The 18785-nt window shown below is 39.1% G+C and overlaps 1 protein-coding gene and 1 long non-coding RNA gene across 3 annotated transcripts in view; one reads left to right on the top strand and one right to left on the bottom strand.

Annotated features, from left to right (window-relative positions):
• LOC117952270 (voltage-dependent T-type calcium channel subunit alpha-1I-like) overlaps positions 1 to 18785 on the bottom strand; it is a 237219-nt gene that overhangs the window by 107118 nt on the left and 111316 nt on the right. For both annotated transcript variants that reach the window (XM_034884421.1, XM_034884426.1), the window contains 2 exons: positions 9816 to 9913; positions 390 to 549 (listed from right to left, as the gene is read on the bottom strand). In XM_034884421.1, coding sequence (XP_034740312.1) covers positions 390 to 549; positions 9816 to 9913 — 258 coding nt within the window. The remainder of the gene's footprint in view (positions 1 to 389; positions 550 to 9815; positions 9914 to 18785) is intronic.
• LOC117952647 lies at positions 9084 to 17734 on the top strand. Its single transcript, XR_004658462.1, has 3 exons — positions 9084 to 9094; positions 15743 to 15749; positions 17635 to 17734. It is a non-coding gene; the product is annotated as an uncharacterized LOC117952647 (long non-coding RNA).

Below are 18785 nucleotides of genomic sequence, written 5' to 3'. Positions count from 1 at the left end.
CAGCAGCGTGCTCCCTGTCTCCTTTTAGCATGCAGCTTGGCTGATCTAGGAAGCATCATCAGAATAGAGCCTTCATCGCCAAGTATAACTGTATTTCCATTTGTTGACGGGAGTGGATTTAGTATTTAACCTTAATCCACTTCTATTCTATTCTATTCCAAGATATTTTATCAGCTTCCACTAGTACACACATACACCATTACAAAAACAAACTGGCACAATATGATGAAAACACATTCGGACACATTAGTGTGTAGACACTACACACGCGCTCACAGATTCATTTTCAAGCTGACGGACTGACATGTCAAAGTCTCACATTGTCCTCCAATGCTCTCTTTTTTGCACACTGACATACACAAACAAGCAGAGACCAGACGGTGACTCACAGTGTGAAGTTGTCCTCCGGGTAGCAGCGGTTCCTCAGTAGCCCCGCCCACAGCTGCACGCCGATGATTCCAAAGATGAAGAAGACGAAGAAGCAGAGGAGGAGGACGTTGCCCAGCATGGGCAGAGTGTCCAGCAGCAGGTTCACGAGGATGCGCATGCCTGAAGAGAAAAACACAAAATCATTGTTAGTTCTGGGTAAAGAACTAACAAATAATCCATATTATGCTGCTTTTTAGGTGTTAGTCAAGTATCAAAACTGAGTAAGTTGAGCATGTGCTCAGCCTATTATCAGAAAGTCATGGCTTGTTATATTTTGAGTGTGGATTGGGGATCATTTTTATTGTTGTTGTTCTTTTCTTTCTTTTTAGTTCCTGTGCCATGCACATTAAGAACCAAACTTCAACATTCAAACCTCAAGCAAAGTGTCAACTAGCAATACCTAGACTAGTTAGTTTTTCCGTAGTTAATTGTTTAACCTAAAATTAACAGTACCCCTTCTCACATCCCTTTTATTTGATATTTAACAGATAATGTTTGTTCATATTTAATGCCATTTTTAATCTATATACAAAAGAATATTGTGTTCTGAATCTGATTAATAAACGGTAGAAGTGCACAGACAAACAGACACACACACACAAAGATGCATCTATATAATTTGTGCACTTGAAAACAGAAACACACACACACCGACAGACTCAAATCTCTCCTTTTTCCAACTAAATGCAGTATCTCTTTCTCTCTCTTGCTTTCACACAAACACACTCTCTGTCAACCCTCCCACTCTTTTGCTTGTGCAGAAATGTAACACATTAGCTGGCATTTTCATACAAGCCTTCGTATTATTATAATTAACTAATCAATCTCTAATCTTCAAATTAATTGTGATCCCATGGCCCATTACGTTGGCTCTGATCTGTATAACTATACCAGTGGTTAAATTATGTCTGTAAAATTGATCCAAGGAATGATACAGCATTTAGCTGACTAATCAAGGGTAAGTGGGTAGGCGGTCCTCAGACCTTCTCCCAGGGGTCACGTCAAATGTTGTGATGATTTATGATGTTTTATTCTGAAGTATTAAAGCCTTGATCAGAAAAATATCCTTGGTGTTATGTTCTTTAGGACTGCCGAAGGTGACCAATTACAACTGGAAAATGCACATTTCTCATAAGATTTTAAAGGCGAGATTTAAGAATAAGATGTCCTTCTGCCATTATTTCCGTATAAACACAGTCATACGTACAGCGACATGACCTTTGGAGAACAGAATCAACGTTGGTTCTGGGGCAGTGGTTGCCTAGTGATTAAAGACAGTAAAATCTGTGTGGGGAAAGTGTAAGGCCAGCGCTCGTCCTCTCTCCCTTGAGCAAGGCCCTTAACCCCAACCAGTAGGGCTGCTCAGTGGCCAGCAGTTCAGACTGTGGTTGTACTCGGTAGCTTCCAGGTATTAATGTGTAACTGTGTGAATGTGACAGGTCGTCGTTGCAAATGAGAATTTATTCTCAATCAATTCACCTGGATCAATACATGTTTAAAAAGTTGGATTTTTTAATGTGCATAGTATTGACTCCAAGTTTAAAGCGTTAGCTCTCACTGCCAGCCAGGTCAAAATAATTAAAAAAGGTGTCCAGAATCTAATTCTATTGACTGTTTTTATTTGCGGGGTTACTGGCTTTACAGTAACTACACATGTAAAATACCAAATCAAGTTAGTTTGCTCTGAATCAAAGTAAATTACACTGAGTTAAACTACTCTGGACAAGGGCAGTGTTGCTGCCAGATATTAAGCAACACAGAAGCTCTTTTAGGAAAGTTGAAGATGTCTCAAACAAATATTCCTCACACTGATCAAGTCCGTTTGAAGTCAGTAACAGCTTTAAAGCTGCAATTCAAGACACACTAACATTAAATTACAATTGATCAACCCTAATAACAGCAAACTTTGTATAACTTGTATCCAAATGGAAATAGGTTATTCACAAAAAGGGAAAGAAAACAAGGTAAAATGATAAAGAGACAAATTTTACAAATAATGGATAACACAGCACCTAAAAGCACATGTTTCCTCCAGGAAAAAAATTGTAATTGAAGTTAAAGTGAAGTTAAAAATAGCCGGGCTATTTAATGATGAGATATGGCTAAATACAATAAAAAATGTTTGTCTTTACATAAAAGGCAACTTTACAAATCCGATCATATGCAGCAGACTGAAAACGAATGAACGAAAAGACAGGGGCAGCAGGGAAATATTGTGATGATGGCCGTTACCTTGGCTGCTAATACGGCATTTTCCCAAGGGGGAAGGGGGGCGGGGGGGGGTAATGTAGTACAAAGGCCCAGTCCTTTAAGCTGTGGCCAGTGGGACCCAGGCCTGGATAACTTCTGTTAGCATCCCATTAACTGACTCTTCTGTTCACTTCACACATCCCCCATTGAGATTATGTATGTATGTATGTATGTATGTATGTATGTATGTGTGTGTGTGTGTGTGTGTGTGTGTGTGTGTGTGTGAGAATGAGTGTGTAAGTGTGAGAGTGTGTGCTTGTGTGCACATCTTGTCCATATGAGCCCACAAGTGTGTTCTTTGCTTTGCATTAGTTGTGGTTTTGCGTCCCTGTGCAGTGTGTGTGTGCATATTCCGGTGTGTTTGTATGTCTCTGCATGAGCGAAGCACTCCATGTTTGTGTGTCTCCCGCAGCATGGAGATTGAATCACCCCTGAGATGAGCTCTGTGGTAAATTGTTTTTAATAAAGGAGAGAATTGCTTCTTTATTCATCCAATAGAAACGAGAGAATAAAATAAGTGGGTTTTGGCAGCTGGTGCTGGCTCAGCGCACAAATGTGTTTGTTATACACTGACCTTTTCATCATGTGACCAATAAGGCCAAGTGGTTTAAAAAAATAACTTGACACTTTCATATTCATGTAGGTAATTGTTCTGTCAATACTTCATAAAGCACAAGTGAACCATTCAATACCAGTTCAAGAAAGCTTTTATGCTTTCATAAAAGCTTTAGCATCAAGTATAGAGAACAATTGCGTATTTGACATGGTATAGGCTTTTTTCAGGCAACACATTTTGACATATTAGAGTAGGAAAAGAGCAGCTTCTTGTGTTGAAATCAATTTCTGAATTCCATTGATGCGGTTTCAGGGTCAAAGTATTGCTCATACTGGCGCACTGCAATAGCTTCCTGAGACATTTGAACATACAGTGGTGCTCATAAGTTTACATGGCCAAGCTTAAGTTGACTAAAAAGAGTAATAAGAAAATCACCCTTTGTAAATAGATCTTAATGCCTTAATTAAAAAAAGGAAAAATCCAACCTTTTAAGGACACCAATTTTCTTTGTGAACCAATAATGTACTGTGAATAAATAAATGTTCTTCCTTAAAATGCAGGGGCATAAGTATATACCCCCCTATGTTAAATTCCTGTAGAGGCAGGCAGATATTTACTTTAAAGGCCAGTTATTTCATGGATCCAGGATACAATGCATCCTGATAAAGTTCGCTTGGCCTTTGGAATTAAAATACCTCATATCATTGCATACCCTTCACCATACATAGAGATTGGCATGGGATACTAGTCCATAAAATCATCTCTCAATGCAAATCAAACCGGCTATTAGTCTAACTGAAATAAAACCAGCTATCTCCAGAATTAAGGTTGAAAATGGCGGGTGCCTATCCACTAACGCAACCATCACCCTTAGCTTTTGCCTTGCTAAATAATCCTTCAATATCTTCCTACAAACACGCACATTTCATTTAGTTTCCTCTAGAATTAGCTACGAGAGCTTCTGGCTATTTAGCTTAGAGTAAAAAAATCACTATGACTAAACAAGGAATAGCTCACCACCCACAGGTGTTTTTAGTAAACATGTCACCATTTAATTACAGAATCTCAAGCATGAGCCTCAGATTTGTCTGCATTTATGGCTGGCATATTACATCCAAGTGACGTGTGTTTCTTTAACGGTCTAAGGGAAATTGCAACATTGAGATTAAAGTTGGAGAAAATGTATAACTGTGTAGTGGGAGAGCATTGCTTATTAATAAGGCTGCATATTATCAATAAAAGCAATTATATGAATATATTCAATTATCTCACCTTTCTCATCTGATCTTCCACTATCCAGTCCTCTGTCCTCTTTGTCCCTCGGCCATTTTATCTCTACAGTATCTCCCTCCATCCGTTGCACTTGTCTCCTCGAGTCTATCAGTCATCGTAATAGCCTGCTCATCTGAGTACCCCCCTCATCCCTCCTCTCATCATCCCTTTCTTCCTCCCGTCCATCTTCGCCTATCCTTCATGGAGCTGGATAATCCCTGCTTCCCTCCCTCGTTTGTCTCTCTTTCTGCCTCTTTTATCATTTGCTTCTTCACTTTAAACCTTGTGTCCTTATCGCTGAGTAAACCACAAAGAAAGCATCTATTTTTCTCTGTTATCTTCTTTATTTTCTAAAGTGTGACATTCTTATAATGCCTATTTCCTAGCTTGTTTCTCAGATCAGTTACTGATAGACCAATACAAAGAACCATTTGCTTTTCAATGTCAAAAATGAAGCTCAATGAACAGAAAAGTCACCCCTGCTCATATCATTTCCAGATTATAGATGTAAACTTGGTTTAGACTCAAATGATTTATCATTGTTTGCCTTTCCTTCCAGCTGTACAACCCAATCAATTATATTTTTTTTAAGAAATTTTAGTTTTTTAAGAAAAGAAGAGCGGAGCGACAGGCTGCAGCAGGTCAAACTCTCAAGAGCCCACTGTTGCTTAGTTACCTATGCGCACGCTCAATAGCTCTTGAACTCTTGAACTCTTGTAGCGCTCCTGGCTTCACTGTGTTGTCAGGTTACAGTTTGTTTCTACATAGTCATCATTACGGACATAGCAACGGCAAATTATTCTTTTTAGGACAAAATACATTTTGGAACATTGGACTGTAGGAGTTTGACAATCAACTAGTGTGGACTGAAAACAGAAAATAAACAGATGCATGGATTAACACAACTTTCATGTCTTTCTGTCACATCTACTGCAATCAGATTCACTGTTATGTCTTTTCCACCAAGGCTAACCAGGTGCTGGTTCTGGGCTGGTGCTATTGCCAGTTTGGTGCTGGTTCTACTCGCAAATTATCTAAGAACCAGCTCAATTTTCCACAGCCAGAGAGGTTGTTTTGGTTTCCCATCCATGTCCAGAGCTAAAATTAACAGCTGACCAGTGTTTTAGTAATAGCGGCCAGAAGTTTTTGTTTTCAAACGTCATGATAACCCCGTCCCCAGCAGCTGACGTAACCGGTTCTTATCTCTAGACCAGCGCTAAATTGGTGCTGAGTTGGGAACCTGTTTTCTTGGCCCAGAGCCGGGTTTATTTGTGTGGAAAAGCAAAGAACCGGTTCGATATTTGGCACTGACTCCAAACCAGCACCAGAACTGCCTTGGTGGAAATGACAGTGTTCCCTCGGAAGGAACCACTGTACATGCGTAGGCACTTGTAATGACATTTTTGAGATGTTTTTGACATGTTTAGAGGATCAAAACTAGTTTAAAACTTGTCCTGTTTAAGCATCTTGGGTGCTAACACTAGCAGGGGCATAACATGGTGTAGGTAGCACCGACTGTTTTCATTTTTCTTGTTACAGACAGCACTCCAAATATACAAACAACAGAGCAACGTGTTAAAATTGACCGGAATTCTCATTTATGGTTATAGGATTGGCATTATGATTAATGGAAATGACAGAGAGAGGACAGTAGTCATTTATTCTACTATTTTAAGAAGCAAGGTCATTTTTCAAGAAAAAAAAAACACAGGTCATTTGATTGTATTTGAACAAACTAGCCAAGCTATTGTTTTTAATGTGAATAAAGTCTGGCGGCGACATGTTAGTGTTTTTGCACCTATAAAGACAACATCATGTGTCAGTGTTTTTTTAGTTATCTCACTTTGGTAAGATTAAGGTTTAGTTAGGTGTCAGATAACAGTTTGGGTGAAAAAAAAAAAGAAGATTAAACATTGGCCCAGACTGAATTATGCATAGCAGAAAATTGATAAAAACAGAGAGAATTCAGTGCTAGGGAAAGGATGTTGAAATAAGATACATGACCATGATATCCCAAAATAGGAACAATGGATAAGAAAATAAACTCTTGCTATCTTTTCACCTAAAATTATTTCAACAGAGAGACATGGAAAAAGACTGGCGCAGGAATGGAAATAATTGGATATAATCACAACACAAAAGAAGTGTCATTGACATAATGATCTCCCTGTGAAAACGTATAGCTTATGTGTACGTGCTCTCCATATCTCCGTGCTCATATATGTGTCAAAATCAACACACATTTTCCTGTGACGAACCTGCTTTCAGAAAAAATTTACAAAATTGCTCGTAGTTTATGATACAGATTAATGAGCATTGGGATGTTAAGCAATTATACTCACAAAAGAAGCAAAACAGCATTAACTTCAAGCACCAGCATATCCGACTTAGAGAGTACTCATAGCTTCTTGAAATTATTGCCTGCGAGGTGCAATTTAGCCACATAAAGCACAAATGCAACTAGAAGCAAGCTCTGATTACTCCTATCAGAAAAGGACAGAGACTAAGCAGCACTCTCAGAGTCAAAGTGGGGCGATCAAAACACTTCATCAAGACACAATGTCTCTGCATCACTTCAGTGACGGTTTTGGGTGCTGAGGAGATTTTCTACAAATTTGGAATGGCTCAGGCTGGATCAAATGACTTTTAAGGAATTTAAATAGCCCTGTGCACTTGGTGCCCTCCAGAATTGGTTTCCTCCCACATGAGGAAACTACATGTGCAGCAAACAACATTCAATACCTTAAAGTGAACAGAGATGAAATGTGACCTACTAATTTTATTCCTGCCAATTTTATATTTGTGCAGAAGCGCATTAAAATGCATAAGCCAAAAAACAATTTGCTTACAGGCACAAATGTACCTGTAACCCACCACGCCAGCTCATTGAAACAACAGGTACACAATCAACATAATTACAGCCGAGACAACAAGGCATCACAGCAGCATTTGGCAGTCAGGTTTGTGTCGACACGGTCCTTCAGGTACAATGGGGCTACTTTCATTTGATCCAGAATGAATGACAATGTACTGCAGCTTTTGTTATGTCACTAACAAAGCAAGGAGCCATCTGTGACCAAGGTAGACGTAAACAATACACCCAAACTCAAATATACAAGAGTTGTTTTGGATCGATTCAATGCTGATTCACAAATAAACTTACCTTGTCTACTTATTTCACTTATGAGATGAGTGTACTTCTGACACAGGTACGGTAAGGTATGGTAGGAAATGGTTATGTTAGTTGTGTTTTTCCCTCAATTTGTGGAAGACGTAGGCGGGATTTATGTGTCTGCGTAAAATCTCCATCTACCTAGGTATATAGGTGGGTGAGGACACGGAACTACACTAGACCCTACGCCGGACCCTACGCCGTAGCCTGATGTGAACCTGTCAAAAGAAATGTAACGACACATTGTGGCGATGCATGGTAGTGTTACATTTCCCACCTATTCATTTCTGGGTTCTCCTTCTCCATAAACAACGTGAAATCAAGGAAAGGGTTAACTTAACCAGCTAAAGATTTCACACCGTTATCCTTGATCAGAAAGCACTTTGTTTCTCTCACAATCTCTGGAGTTGGAACTCACTCCAAAGCTAAGCGTCGTCACTCGCTCTACTACACACTCCCCCCCTCCCGCACCCACCCACCCACACACCCCCACACACACACACACACACACACACAAACACACAAACACACACCGGCCCTGCCGCACACACCGATGCACAAATATAAACTTCAGGCCACTTACGTAGGCTACGGAGAAAGCTCTGGGTCCTCCGCAGGACCGTAAAGCAAGCTTTAGGTGCACGTAATTGGGGGGGATGTGGGGTCCTCTCTTTGTTACATTCATCAATAAAAATAAACGATGTCTTATCTTTGAACTTGTGGTTACTGTATTTCTTTTCTTGCAACTTGTACAGTTATATATTTGTTCTCATACTGCAGTAAAACTGCTGTGTTCCAGTTTTACTGTTGTTCAAGTTTACTCTAGCCCCCCCCCCCCACACACCACTAGTGACTATGTGTATACCTCGTAAATATTTACTATATTAAAAACTTGTTAAAGAAGTCTATCGCGGACCAACTGCAATCATTAGATCTGAGGAAAGTAATTTAATTAGTTTTGATGCTCACAATGATTTCACATTTATTCGGCTTAGGTGGAGGCTGCAGCTGAGTCTTATAAGTATCGGGAAAACCCTGGTTATGTCATGTTATGTCATGGAATAGAATGATATGGTATTGTTCAATGTATATCAAATAACTTTTGAAAAGTTTTAAGCTACAGCAGTTGAATCTTTCCATCGCTCTACAGTTCTTAGCTCAAAGCAAAATCCCACTCTCTCCAGCAAGTAATAAGTACAGCTTGTTGTCATCTAATCTGATCATATTCACAGTTGAGGTACTCCTGGCTCAATGACTCATATTCAGCACCTTGGACAGCAACCAAGCTCTGACTCTGGCATGCAGCTGTCCATGGTGCTGAAAGAGAGCCTTGTACATAGTTACGTAAATGAGCATCCTTTCATCTCTCAGTCTATACATAATTGAACTGTTCTTTTATGAACAGCGGTACAATCGTCTGATAACGTATTGGTTTGGGCACCAACTCGCTGTCTAAAGCTTAAAAGTTTGTGTTGCGCTGTTCCCGGCGTAAGGTGCGTGCGCCATGAATGACATCACCACGGGTGTAGTTTCCTGCGCAATTGTTAGACAAGCTGTCGCAGCGCGTGAAGGTGCACACCTGAAGTTTTGGAACTACACGTTCAACATGTTTGTCTGGGAAGCAGGTTTGTCTGTATAAACATCTGTATGATTCTTTCTGTACAGACCACAGGGATTCAAATCGCCCTAAAGATGTGGTCGGAGAGAGACACAACACCGGGAAAAGAAGACACATTTGGACAGCTGGAGTGTGGGGAAAAAATGAGAGATTGTTTTGTCAGAGCTAAAAAACGGCTTCATGGAAAGAGTGTGCTTAACATTTTTCCAGTCATATAGATTTGGAGATAAACAACAGTCATGTTAATGATTAGAGCAGATAAATGTAATAGTTCGCAGTACGACAGTGTTTAAGATCGATGTGTTTACTAATGTTAACAGGCAGCCTGCTTTGCTTTTCTTTTAGTCTCGTCTTCTCTACTGCGATGTCCCCTTGCATGCTCGTAGCGTGCATGCCATCTACAGTGTCACACTCGAGTATGCCAGCTGCTTAACTCAGTGATGAAGTGACAGCTGAGGCCATCTTCCATGTGTAGATAGCCAAAGTAAAACCCAGTTTGAATTGCTGTTGTGACTTACTTGGAACCCTGTTGATTGCTTTGAGAGGCCGCAGTACCCTCACTGTTCTGATGGCGGTGAAGTTGACGTTCTGCAGGTCCAGCGAGTATTCAATCATCCTGAAAAAACACAGACAAAACATACAGAAAAACTGGTTACAACCCTTCCATATGTCTTGAGTCTATAATGGGACTCAGACGGACTGAAAAGCAAGTTCAATACAAACAAAACACAAACAACTTGTGAGTCCCACAGAGGAGCAATTTAATCTGAACTTCTGAGTTGTGCTGATTTAATGTACTCCTCCACTCCATGTTTGTTCAAAATAATAAGCTTAAACAGAAGAACACACACCCTCGCACAGTCGGGGTCCTGCTGTGCAGAGCCTAATATGAATTAATGAGCTGGAATGCGTGCGTTAATAAAGCAAGACATTAAAAGCAACAAGGGGTCAGTGGAAGACTTTGTAACAGTAGCTTAATTGTGCTTGCAAAACCCTGTTTCTTTGTCTTCAAACACACTATTAGACAACAAACGCTTTGAGTAGTTTGAAGGAGAACAAGAATAATAATGTGCGTAGTTGTATTACTTTATATGACATGAAGTTATATTAGCATTAAAAAAGTTTTGACACCAATGAAGACAGATGTCAAAGTACGAGTAAATAGAGCTCAGCAGTCCCGCCGCTCCTCTGAGAGACCTTGGGTTCTGGGATTAAATTTCACATTGATTTCTACCACTGATGTCTGGAAAAATCCGTATAGAAAATGTTTTAGACCATGCCCTAGGCTAACGAGCTATGACATGACTCATAAGCACACAACATATCATTTTGAGTGAAAAAACGAACAGAAAACCCAAAAATGTCAAAGGTACAAGATTGGTATACATGTTTTCATTATCAAGCAAAAGGAACTACTCATCTCATAAACCATCGCGCACCACTGAATAAAGAAAGCTAAAGTTTGTTTAGCTAACAGCCAATTTGGCTAACCTTTAACTGAGAGAGCATGTAATAACTTTAAAAGTAAATAAAATAGAACCCGAATATAACGATTAAAATATATAGCAGCTGTTACATCAGCTATAGCCTGGTTTACCCAGTGTTTAGTTTGAGTTAAAACTATTTTAAACTAAATTAAGCTGTCAGCTAGCGGTTAGCCGAATCAGCTGTTAGCTAAACTACTGTTAGCTTCACGGTGGAGGCTTACGGCAAAAAAATAGAACAGATCATGATTTGTCTAGTGTCGTAAATCCTCGTTAAACAGGATTATCAAATTGCAAGTGCGCACATATTGGGCATCAACAGCTCCCCATCCTAACCAGCATGAGTTCCACCAATCAGAGGCATCAATGTGGGATTGTGAGGTATGAAATGCTTATCCAAGACATCGCAAAAGACATCATAAATTTCTGGCATCAATATGAGGATATACAATCACTTAGATATGCCGTAGCTGGTTTACAGTCTACCATTGACGTTGCATTTTATTTTTACTTCAAGGACTGTTGAGCTCTATAAGTGCAGAAGACCTCCTGCCTTCCTGACACTGGATATACCTTTTAGCACATGTAGTGAAAGAATAAAAGTGTATCCTGTTTGCAAGCACACAAGCATGAAAGGTGTCAGATTAAACCTGCTTCCATCCGAGATGAAAGCCAATGGGATAGAAGGTGGAGGGAGTAAACAAGCTAGAAGTAAAACTGGGTGTGAAATAATGGAGACAGAGATGGGAAGCATAGAGAGTATTTTGCTATTTGACCTATTTCTGACACATTCATTACAGGCAAAAAGATACTTTGCCTGAAGAACGGCAAAAAGAGAGACGACTAGAGAGTGTACTGAAGGAGGGAGAGGACTGACAGAAAGAGAAGAAGAAAAAAGGGGATGACAGGAAATGGAGAGAAAGCGTGAGACAGGGACGGATAGAAACCAACGCGAATAAAGCACCAAGGGATGATTAAGTGTAATATAACGATGGCAATGAAGTGAGATTGAGAGAGGGAGAGGGAGTGAGCCTGAGGGTTTTATCAAGTGTTGGAGATAATTACAACGTTAGGAGCAGAGAGAAAGACCGAGAGAGGAGAGCAATATGCATATACCTGGCTGAACAGAAGAAACCTGCTCTCAGGCAAGGGGGGGGGGACCAATTACTCGCTTTCAACCTTTCACCATTCAACATACGAATCTGGAGAGGAGTCTTAAGAAAGTTTTTCGACAGCAAAATAACAGTGAAACAGACAGTAACAGAAATCCTCCAATTTCCTGGTGTTCCAGAGGGAGATTTACTTTTTGAAATGAAATCATGTGAGGATTAAATCCAGAAAACATGAACATAAAGTTACGTAAGAATGTAACTCAGGAGGTTCAAAAACAGAAAGCAACAAGTCCATGCCAAACTTCTGCCAGGATTTAAGAAAAGAGAGATCCTGCCAACTACTGTAATTGTCAAATTGGAAAAGCATAGATGTTCCTAGAGTTTTACCTCATTCTGAAGCTGGAAAAAACATCCAGGCCAGAAGTTGCAGAGTTAAACCTGCAACTGCACTGTGCTTCCACATTATCTCAAAGGTGAAACTCCCTAACATAACAGTTGGCTTTTCTTACTTTGCAGTCCAGCACCCAAACCGAAAGTTCAGTGACCAAAGCACTGCATATGTATCAAATCTTCCATAAGGTGTGGCTCTAACTCAGTGAGCCATGAAATATGAATCTCTCCTCCTGCCAGCTTATTACCGTAACCTTGGTGATGACAGGAGCCGGCGGTGCCCTGATTCTGCTACGGCTTCCTCACACAAATCAGACAAAATCACGCTGGTTAAACACACCGCCCATGAAAACTAAGGTCGGAGTTTGCAGAGTACCTGGATACGGCCATATCTGCATGTCATCACAGAGGTTGGTTCCTCACGGTGATCTAATGTGACAGGCAGTTGTCTACGGCAGGAGCAGAGAACAGAGCAAACGCATCATTGACTTTCTGAGTCAATGAGAGGAAACAAAAAGTATGTCGCATTTAGGACTTTAACCAAAAGAGGTGGAAAGAGAAAGGGTTCAACAGCAAAGCAAAATATGAGTATAAAAATTGATTCTTATTTGAATCGCGATTTTTTTTTTTTTTGTTTCAATGCAATCACATGATAGATATACTTTATTAAAGGTAAATTCAAGGTCCCTGTAGCTTACAGACATCACACACACACAACATACACATACTGTACATCATAACAGGATGGAAAAATAACAAAAAAAATACTTTAGTATGTATGTATATATACATAAATATACATTATATTTAACTAAATGTATAACTTTATACATAAATACATACAAAAACATACTGTACCTTCATTCATATATACAGTACCTACATACTGTACCTACAGTACATACATGGGAAAAGGAACTACATTTACATACTGAATTGTTGTCATTTTTAATCCAAAATTGATATTGAATCAAATCATGGGCCTAAAAATTGGAATTAAATAGTTATTTTTTTTTCTTCATTTTCTGAATCATACACCCCTAAAAGAAAAATGACCATTTTTGACATCCAGTCCCCTCTTTAATAAGTAGTCATGTGTGAGGCTGCCGTATTGGCAATTTATTTGCATCAATGTTAAACTTTTTCTTTCATCAGAAACAGTTGTCTACAGTTCGTAGGTACAGGATGAGCTGCACTGTAATATAGACGTGTTTGTGTTTGTGGACAGGAATTTAAGTGTTGAAGCTATAGTGTGTAGTTTCTTTATCCCAAATGAGGAATTCTAAGTAATGAGAACAAAACTGTCGGTACATCAAGCCTTACGTGATCGCGCACATGCTCTCACCCCTCCTCCACAGTTGATAGTAGCCAAGGAGGACATGGATGATTAAAAAACATGGACTCTTCAGAAGAGGTAATTATCTTCATTCAAGCTTCTACACAGGAAAATAACTGAACGCCCCAATCTTCTGAACATAGCCATACTCAGAAATACAGGGAGGGTTTTGTGGAGCTGATAGTCTTAATTAGCTTTGTAGCAACTAATTTGGCATTGGCTTGAATGTAATGGACGTTTCCTAATATAAAAAAGTTAAGCACTAAAGCTTTAATTGTTTGGTGGGTACCCGGAAACAAGGGACAAAACGAAGTGTGCTGAGAAAAAGTCCAATTGTACTGAACCACTTCTACAGCTGTTTTTTATTTTTATTTTTTTTAAATCAATGTGGTGTTGTTGTGTTGACAGGTGTTTGGGTGTGCGTTTTTTTTTATGAATGTGATTGTGTGTGCGCGTGTGTGTGTTTGGGATGTCATCTGGGATCTGTCATTTTGAACAATTTTCTGCAACAATTTCATATAAAACAGCTTATTTTGACCGTAATTTTGATTACAACACCGACGCAAACAGTTGTGCACAATATTTGTGCATAATGATAAACATGCAACTGGGGCGGCTATGGCTTAGTTGCCAATCGGAAGGTTGGCGGTTCAATAACCTGGCCCTGCAATCTCATGTCGAAGTGTCTTTGCTCAAAAGCAAGTTGTCCCCGATGCAGCGCCTTCGGAGTGTAAATGTGTGTGAGTGTTTATCTGACGATCAGTTGGCACCTTGTATGGCAGCCTCGGCCATTAAGTAGTCGTTAAGACTAGAAAAGCACTAGGTAAGAAAAGTCGATTTACATTTACAACTGCAATACACAGTCTATTGTACACACAGGCACAATAAAACACACACACACAAACACCATTACCCCTGATACACCCTAGCTTATCCACACACTGAGCAGATGTACAGACAGATAACCTCAATATCACACACAAGTACAATCACACAACTACACACCCACAAAGTAGATAAAGCGCTAGGGGCAGACTCTGGGCTCTCACAGAACTGTGTCAAAACAGAAGACAGAGGCCACACACACTGGAGAGAGTAGTTATGTAAACCGTGAATCCACACACACACACACAAAATTTGACTTAGGACTGCTCTCTAACCAAACAGCTTTATGAGTATTTGAGAGAAGGAATTAGATTTTTTTTGTGTCACATTCATAAACATCCTCCTTCTCTTTCTGGGGTTTTCCCTCTCTGGTGTCTCTTCTCTCTTGAGGGAGCTGCTTTGTCTCTATCGTTTACTTTACCGCTGAAAAGCATGGTCACAAGTATTTTCAGGAGCTATCAGAGTGAAAGCAGGGTGAGAGTTTGTCCCCCAGGGTGTCCCTACTGGATCAAGGGGACGGCTTTAAATGATAGAGATAAAGGCAGGTAGGCTTTGAAACACTATACAGGATTTATGAGTAGAAATTGCATTTTGAAAGCAAAAGCGGAATTTGACCACAATCAATATTTGATTAAGGTTTCTGGTCGGTACAAAAGTGACCCACTCAAAACTCACTTTTAGGATGTATGGCTCAAACTCAAACAGAAAAGAAACTCAACATTGGTTCTCATTGAAAGCTGAAGTCACAGGTTATTTTTTCTCCTCTCAGTGACATTAGAGTTGCCCATTAAAGTTAGTAAATTGGACGAAGATTATGTGTCCGCTTGGAGTCTTTCCTCACAGCACTCTCCTTTGTTTTCTTTAATATTAATCAACTGAACGTGGTGTTCCCAACAGTGATCATTATATTGCCATGGCACGGCGATTTTCAAAAAACACATTCAAATTAGTCAGGGTCAAAAGCTGCACTCCATGTTCCAAGTGTAAGAAAAATACCAGCTTACACACTGAAATCAAAAAGTATTCCAGAATTATCAAAACCTTACACTGATAGGAACAAAACGTTGGCCCAGATGTGCACCACTATAAGCACAAAGTCAGCCTCACACTTTTTTCAAAACACTTCACAGTGATTTGCAAGACACTAAAATCATTTGTATACATTACATTTATTTTCAATTCCTATGCACTGCCTGTCAAATGACACCACCTGTGAGACAATCTGCCAACAGGTGCAGAAACACTGTTGCTTAATTTTCGAGTGTTTAATTTTGCAAAGGGTCTAAGTTGTTTTGCTAATTGTGTGTATGGTGGTGCTAATTTTGAGTGCATGTCACATATCAGGATTGGCCCTTACTAAGTTGGTGTTGTTATTTGTCTATATTCTATGTATTACAAGTGTATAGTCAAGTGTTTACAATGGCAGTCCTAACATGCAGATGTTTAGCAGTTACCTTATTCACCATATTAGTTTGGGTGTTAGCATGCTACCATTTGCTAATTATCAGTAACACAAAGTACAGCTGAGGTTAATGGAAATTAGATTTGCACATATTTGGTAATTAAAGGAAACATTAGGACAAATGAAATTGTTGACCTGATGATGAGGCTAAAGGAAAAGAAAACATTATCAAAGATATTACAATTCCTCCATTTCGGATTACGTAGATGTTTGCAGCAGATTTAACGGCAAACCATCCAAAAGACAACAAAATGAGACAAATAATCTCTGCAGGCAAAAGTGGCTACTGACTGAAATCTGAAAAATAAGCAACTATTCTCTCAAAGTTAAAGGGCCAAATAATGAATACAAGCTCTGAAGCATGGTTGTTTATCTGGTACGGTGGCTGTCCCTTACAACACTTTGCACACCTTAGTTCACCAACATTTACAGCAAATGATGATCTGTTTTTAGTCATATCAGGTGCAACATATATTAGCAAAAACATATTAATTGATGATCAGTGGATGGTCTTAGAAGAAAATAATGCAGCTAAATAGATATTACACATTTAGGCCATTCTGCTGGCTTTACATGGCCTAAAAAGTAAGAATAATCTACCGTTATATGGCAATTACCAGAGCACTAAATGTCTTACAGTCCAGGCAAAAACCCCTCTGGTGAAGATGGTATTAAATATTAAATTGAGATTAATGGATGCAGTATATCGTCAGTCCCAGAGGTTTTTTGAGAAGATAGAGGTGCGCTCACAAGCACACAGACAAGTGATCACACTGGACACACACTTGTCTTACTCCTCACCTTTTCCCTCCTGTCATCTATTTTATTTTATGTTTTTCCACCAGACAAACTCATCCCTAAATCTTATCCTTTATGCTTCAATTATATGTCTCTAATTTTTTTTCTCCGCATTCTCATCCTCATTTTCCATTCTCACATTCCTGCAGAGTGTTGTGTGGCGTCAAAGCTTTAATGAGCTATTACAACTCCAGCTGTGTACAGGTACTCATGCACGTGTCCGTGTGTGTGTGTGTGTGTGTGTGTGTGTGTGTGTGTGTGTGTGTGTGTGTTATATGCACAGACATGTGAATACCTTGTCAGAGTTGAAAGCCATCTGTCTGCTAAAGCCATCCCTCTTCCGACATGTTCTCCCCCATTTCTTCCTGTTAGACTTCTCACACGTCCTATTTAAGACTCTGACTTTGTCACCTACTACTACTACAAAAAACAAAATACACAGCAGGAGAGTAAATGGCTGAGTGGAACTTAGTGGCAGTAAAGTGCAAAAGGTCCATTGAACAGGGTTCCTGCAAGTTTCACCAAGTCACATTTAAGACTTTTATGAACTTTTGAAGACCATTATGAATGCAATTTAAGACCTACAGTATACCTCGACAATACAATAATAACAATAATATCTAAAGCGCTGCGAGAGCATTTTAACTGGCATTAGAGGTAGAGTTACATGAACGAAGAAAATCAAGACCTTTTAAAAATGTTTTAGAGAACAGTAATTCAGTGAATTTAACACTTTTTAAGCTGTAAGAGTAAGATTTAGATCTTTTTTACTTGTTGAAACTCGTTGTACCCTGTGGACACCCTGATTGAATCAGGTAAATATAAAACAAATAGGTGCGGATAAAGAGAGATCACAATCAGTCTCATCAGACATGATTAAAAGTACAAGTATCTTACCAGAAAATAACTTTGGTAGAAGTTAAAGTCACCTCTTAGAATATTACTTGAATAAAAGTCTTAAATTGTCATTTTTTGTAAGAAAGAATCTTTCACTGCAATGTACAAAAACATTTCTTGCAAGTAACGAAGGTGCTTAAGGGGACTGTATCAGAGTAAAAGTATACATTTTATTCAGGAAAAGTAGTAAAAGTGAAAGTTTTTAACAAAGTACTGTAAATCTCAGATACTTTAAAATTCTACTTAAGTACGGTAACAAAGTATTTATACTTTGTTACATTACAACTCCGGTCCCAAAGTAGTGCAACATGGCTGAAGAATCTTTAAATACCATGTTTTAAGAGATGCATTTGCATGTGTTCTTCGTGTTGTGTGTTAAGCCTCATAAACGCTAGTTGTTACCCAGTGTTGCCACAGATTTTCAGAGGTAATTACCTTTTGAAAGGTTGCAAAAAGATGGATCATGTCAACTTAGTCAATGACTCTGATATCCATGAAATACTGAAAGATTTACATTTTCACAAAATGCAATCCAACTTCATTATCAACTGTGATCATATAAACTGCTATCACCTTATCAATAGCTAGAAACAGTTTATACCGCGTGTAACACAACTGGAACAATGAGATTATTGTTAACTCTTGTCAACTGTGTTAAATAGTCAAGTTATTTCATTTAGAACGACAAAAGAGATAACTTTTGAAATAGCTGCTCAACCTTTTCTTCTGCTTCCAGTGTTTGTGCTAAGCTAGGCTAAACATGCACTAGGCCTAAACCCTAATCTCTTCATGAAACAAACAAAAAGTTCAATAATCAAGAGAAATCTCTAAAAAAAGCTATAGATAGTAGGATACATAGGTATAATGTCATGTACATTTCTGTCGTGGAAGGCTATGTTAGTTGAAGTAACATGCATCTATGCTTTTATACATTTTAAGCATGGGTGGCTTTTAATTAAAGTTGACCCTGTCTCTGTGCTTATCCAGAATGCATGACTCACAGGGGGGATTTAACTGATGTAAGGGAAATATTCAGTACTCTGGGGGAAAGCCTGTACTGTAAGTAGTAATACACATCATTTTTGTGAAAATACATTTGATAAGTCACTCCTGCTTTTTTTTTT

The sequence above is a fragment of the Etheostoma cragini genome, chromosome 2 (assembly GCF_013103735.1).
Source record: "Etheostoma cragini isolate CJK2018 chromosome 2, CSU_Ecrag_1.0, whole genome shotgun sequence".
Lineage (NCBI taxonomy): Eukaryota > Metazoa > Chordata > Actinopteri > Perciformes > Percidae > Etheostoma > Etheostoma cragini.
The sequence above is the reverse complement of the archived record's forward strand: the minus strand, read 5'-3'. Positions and strand labels throughout refer to the sequence as shown.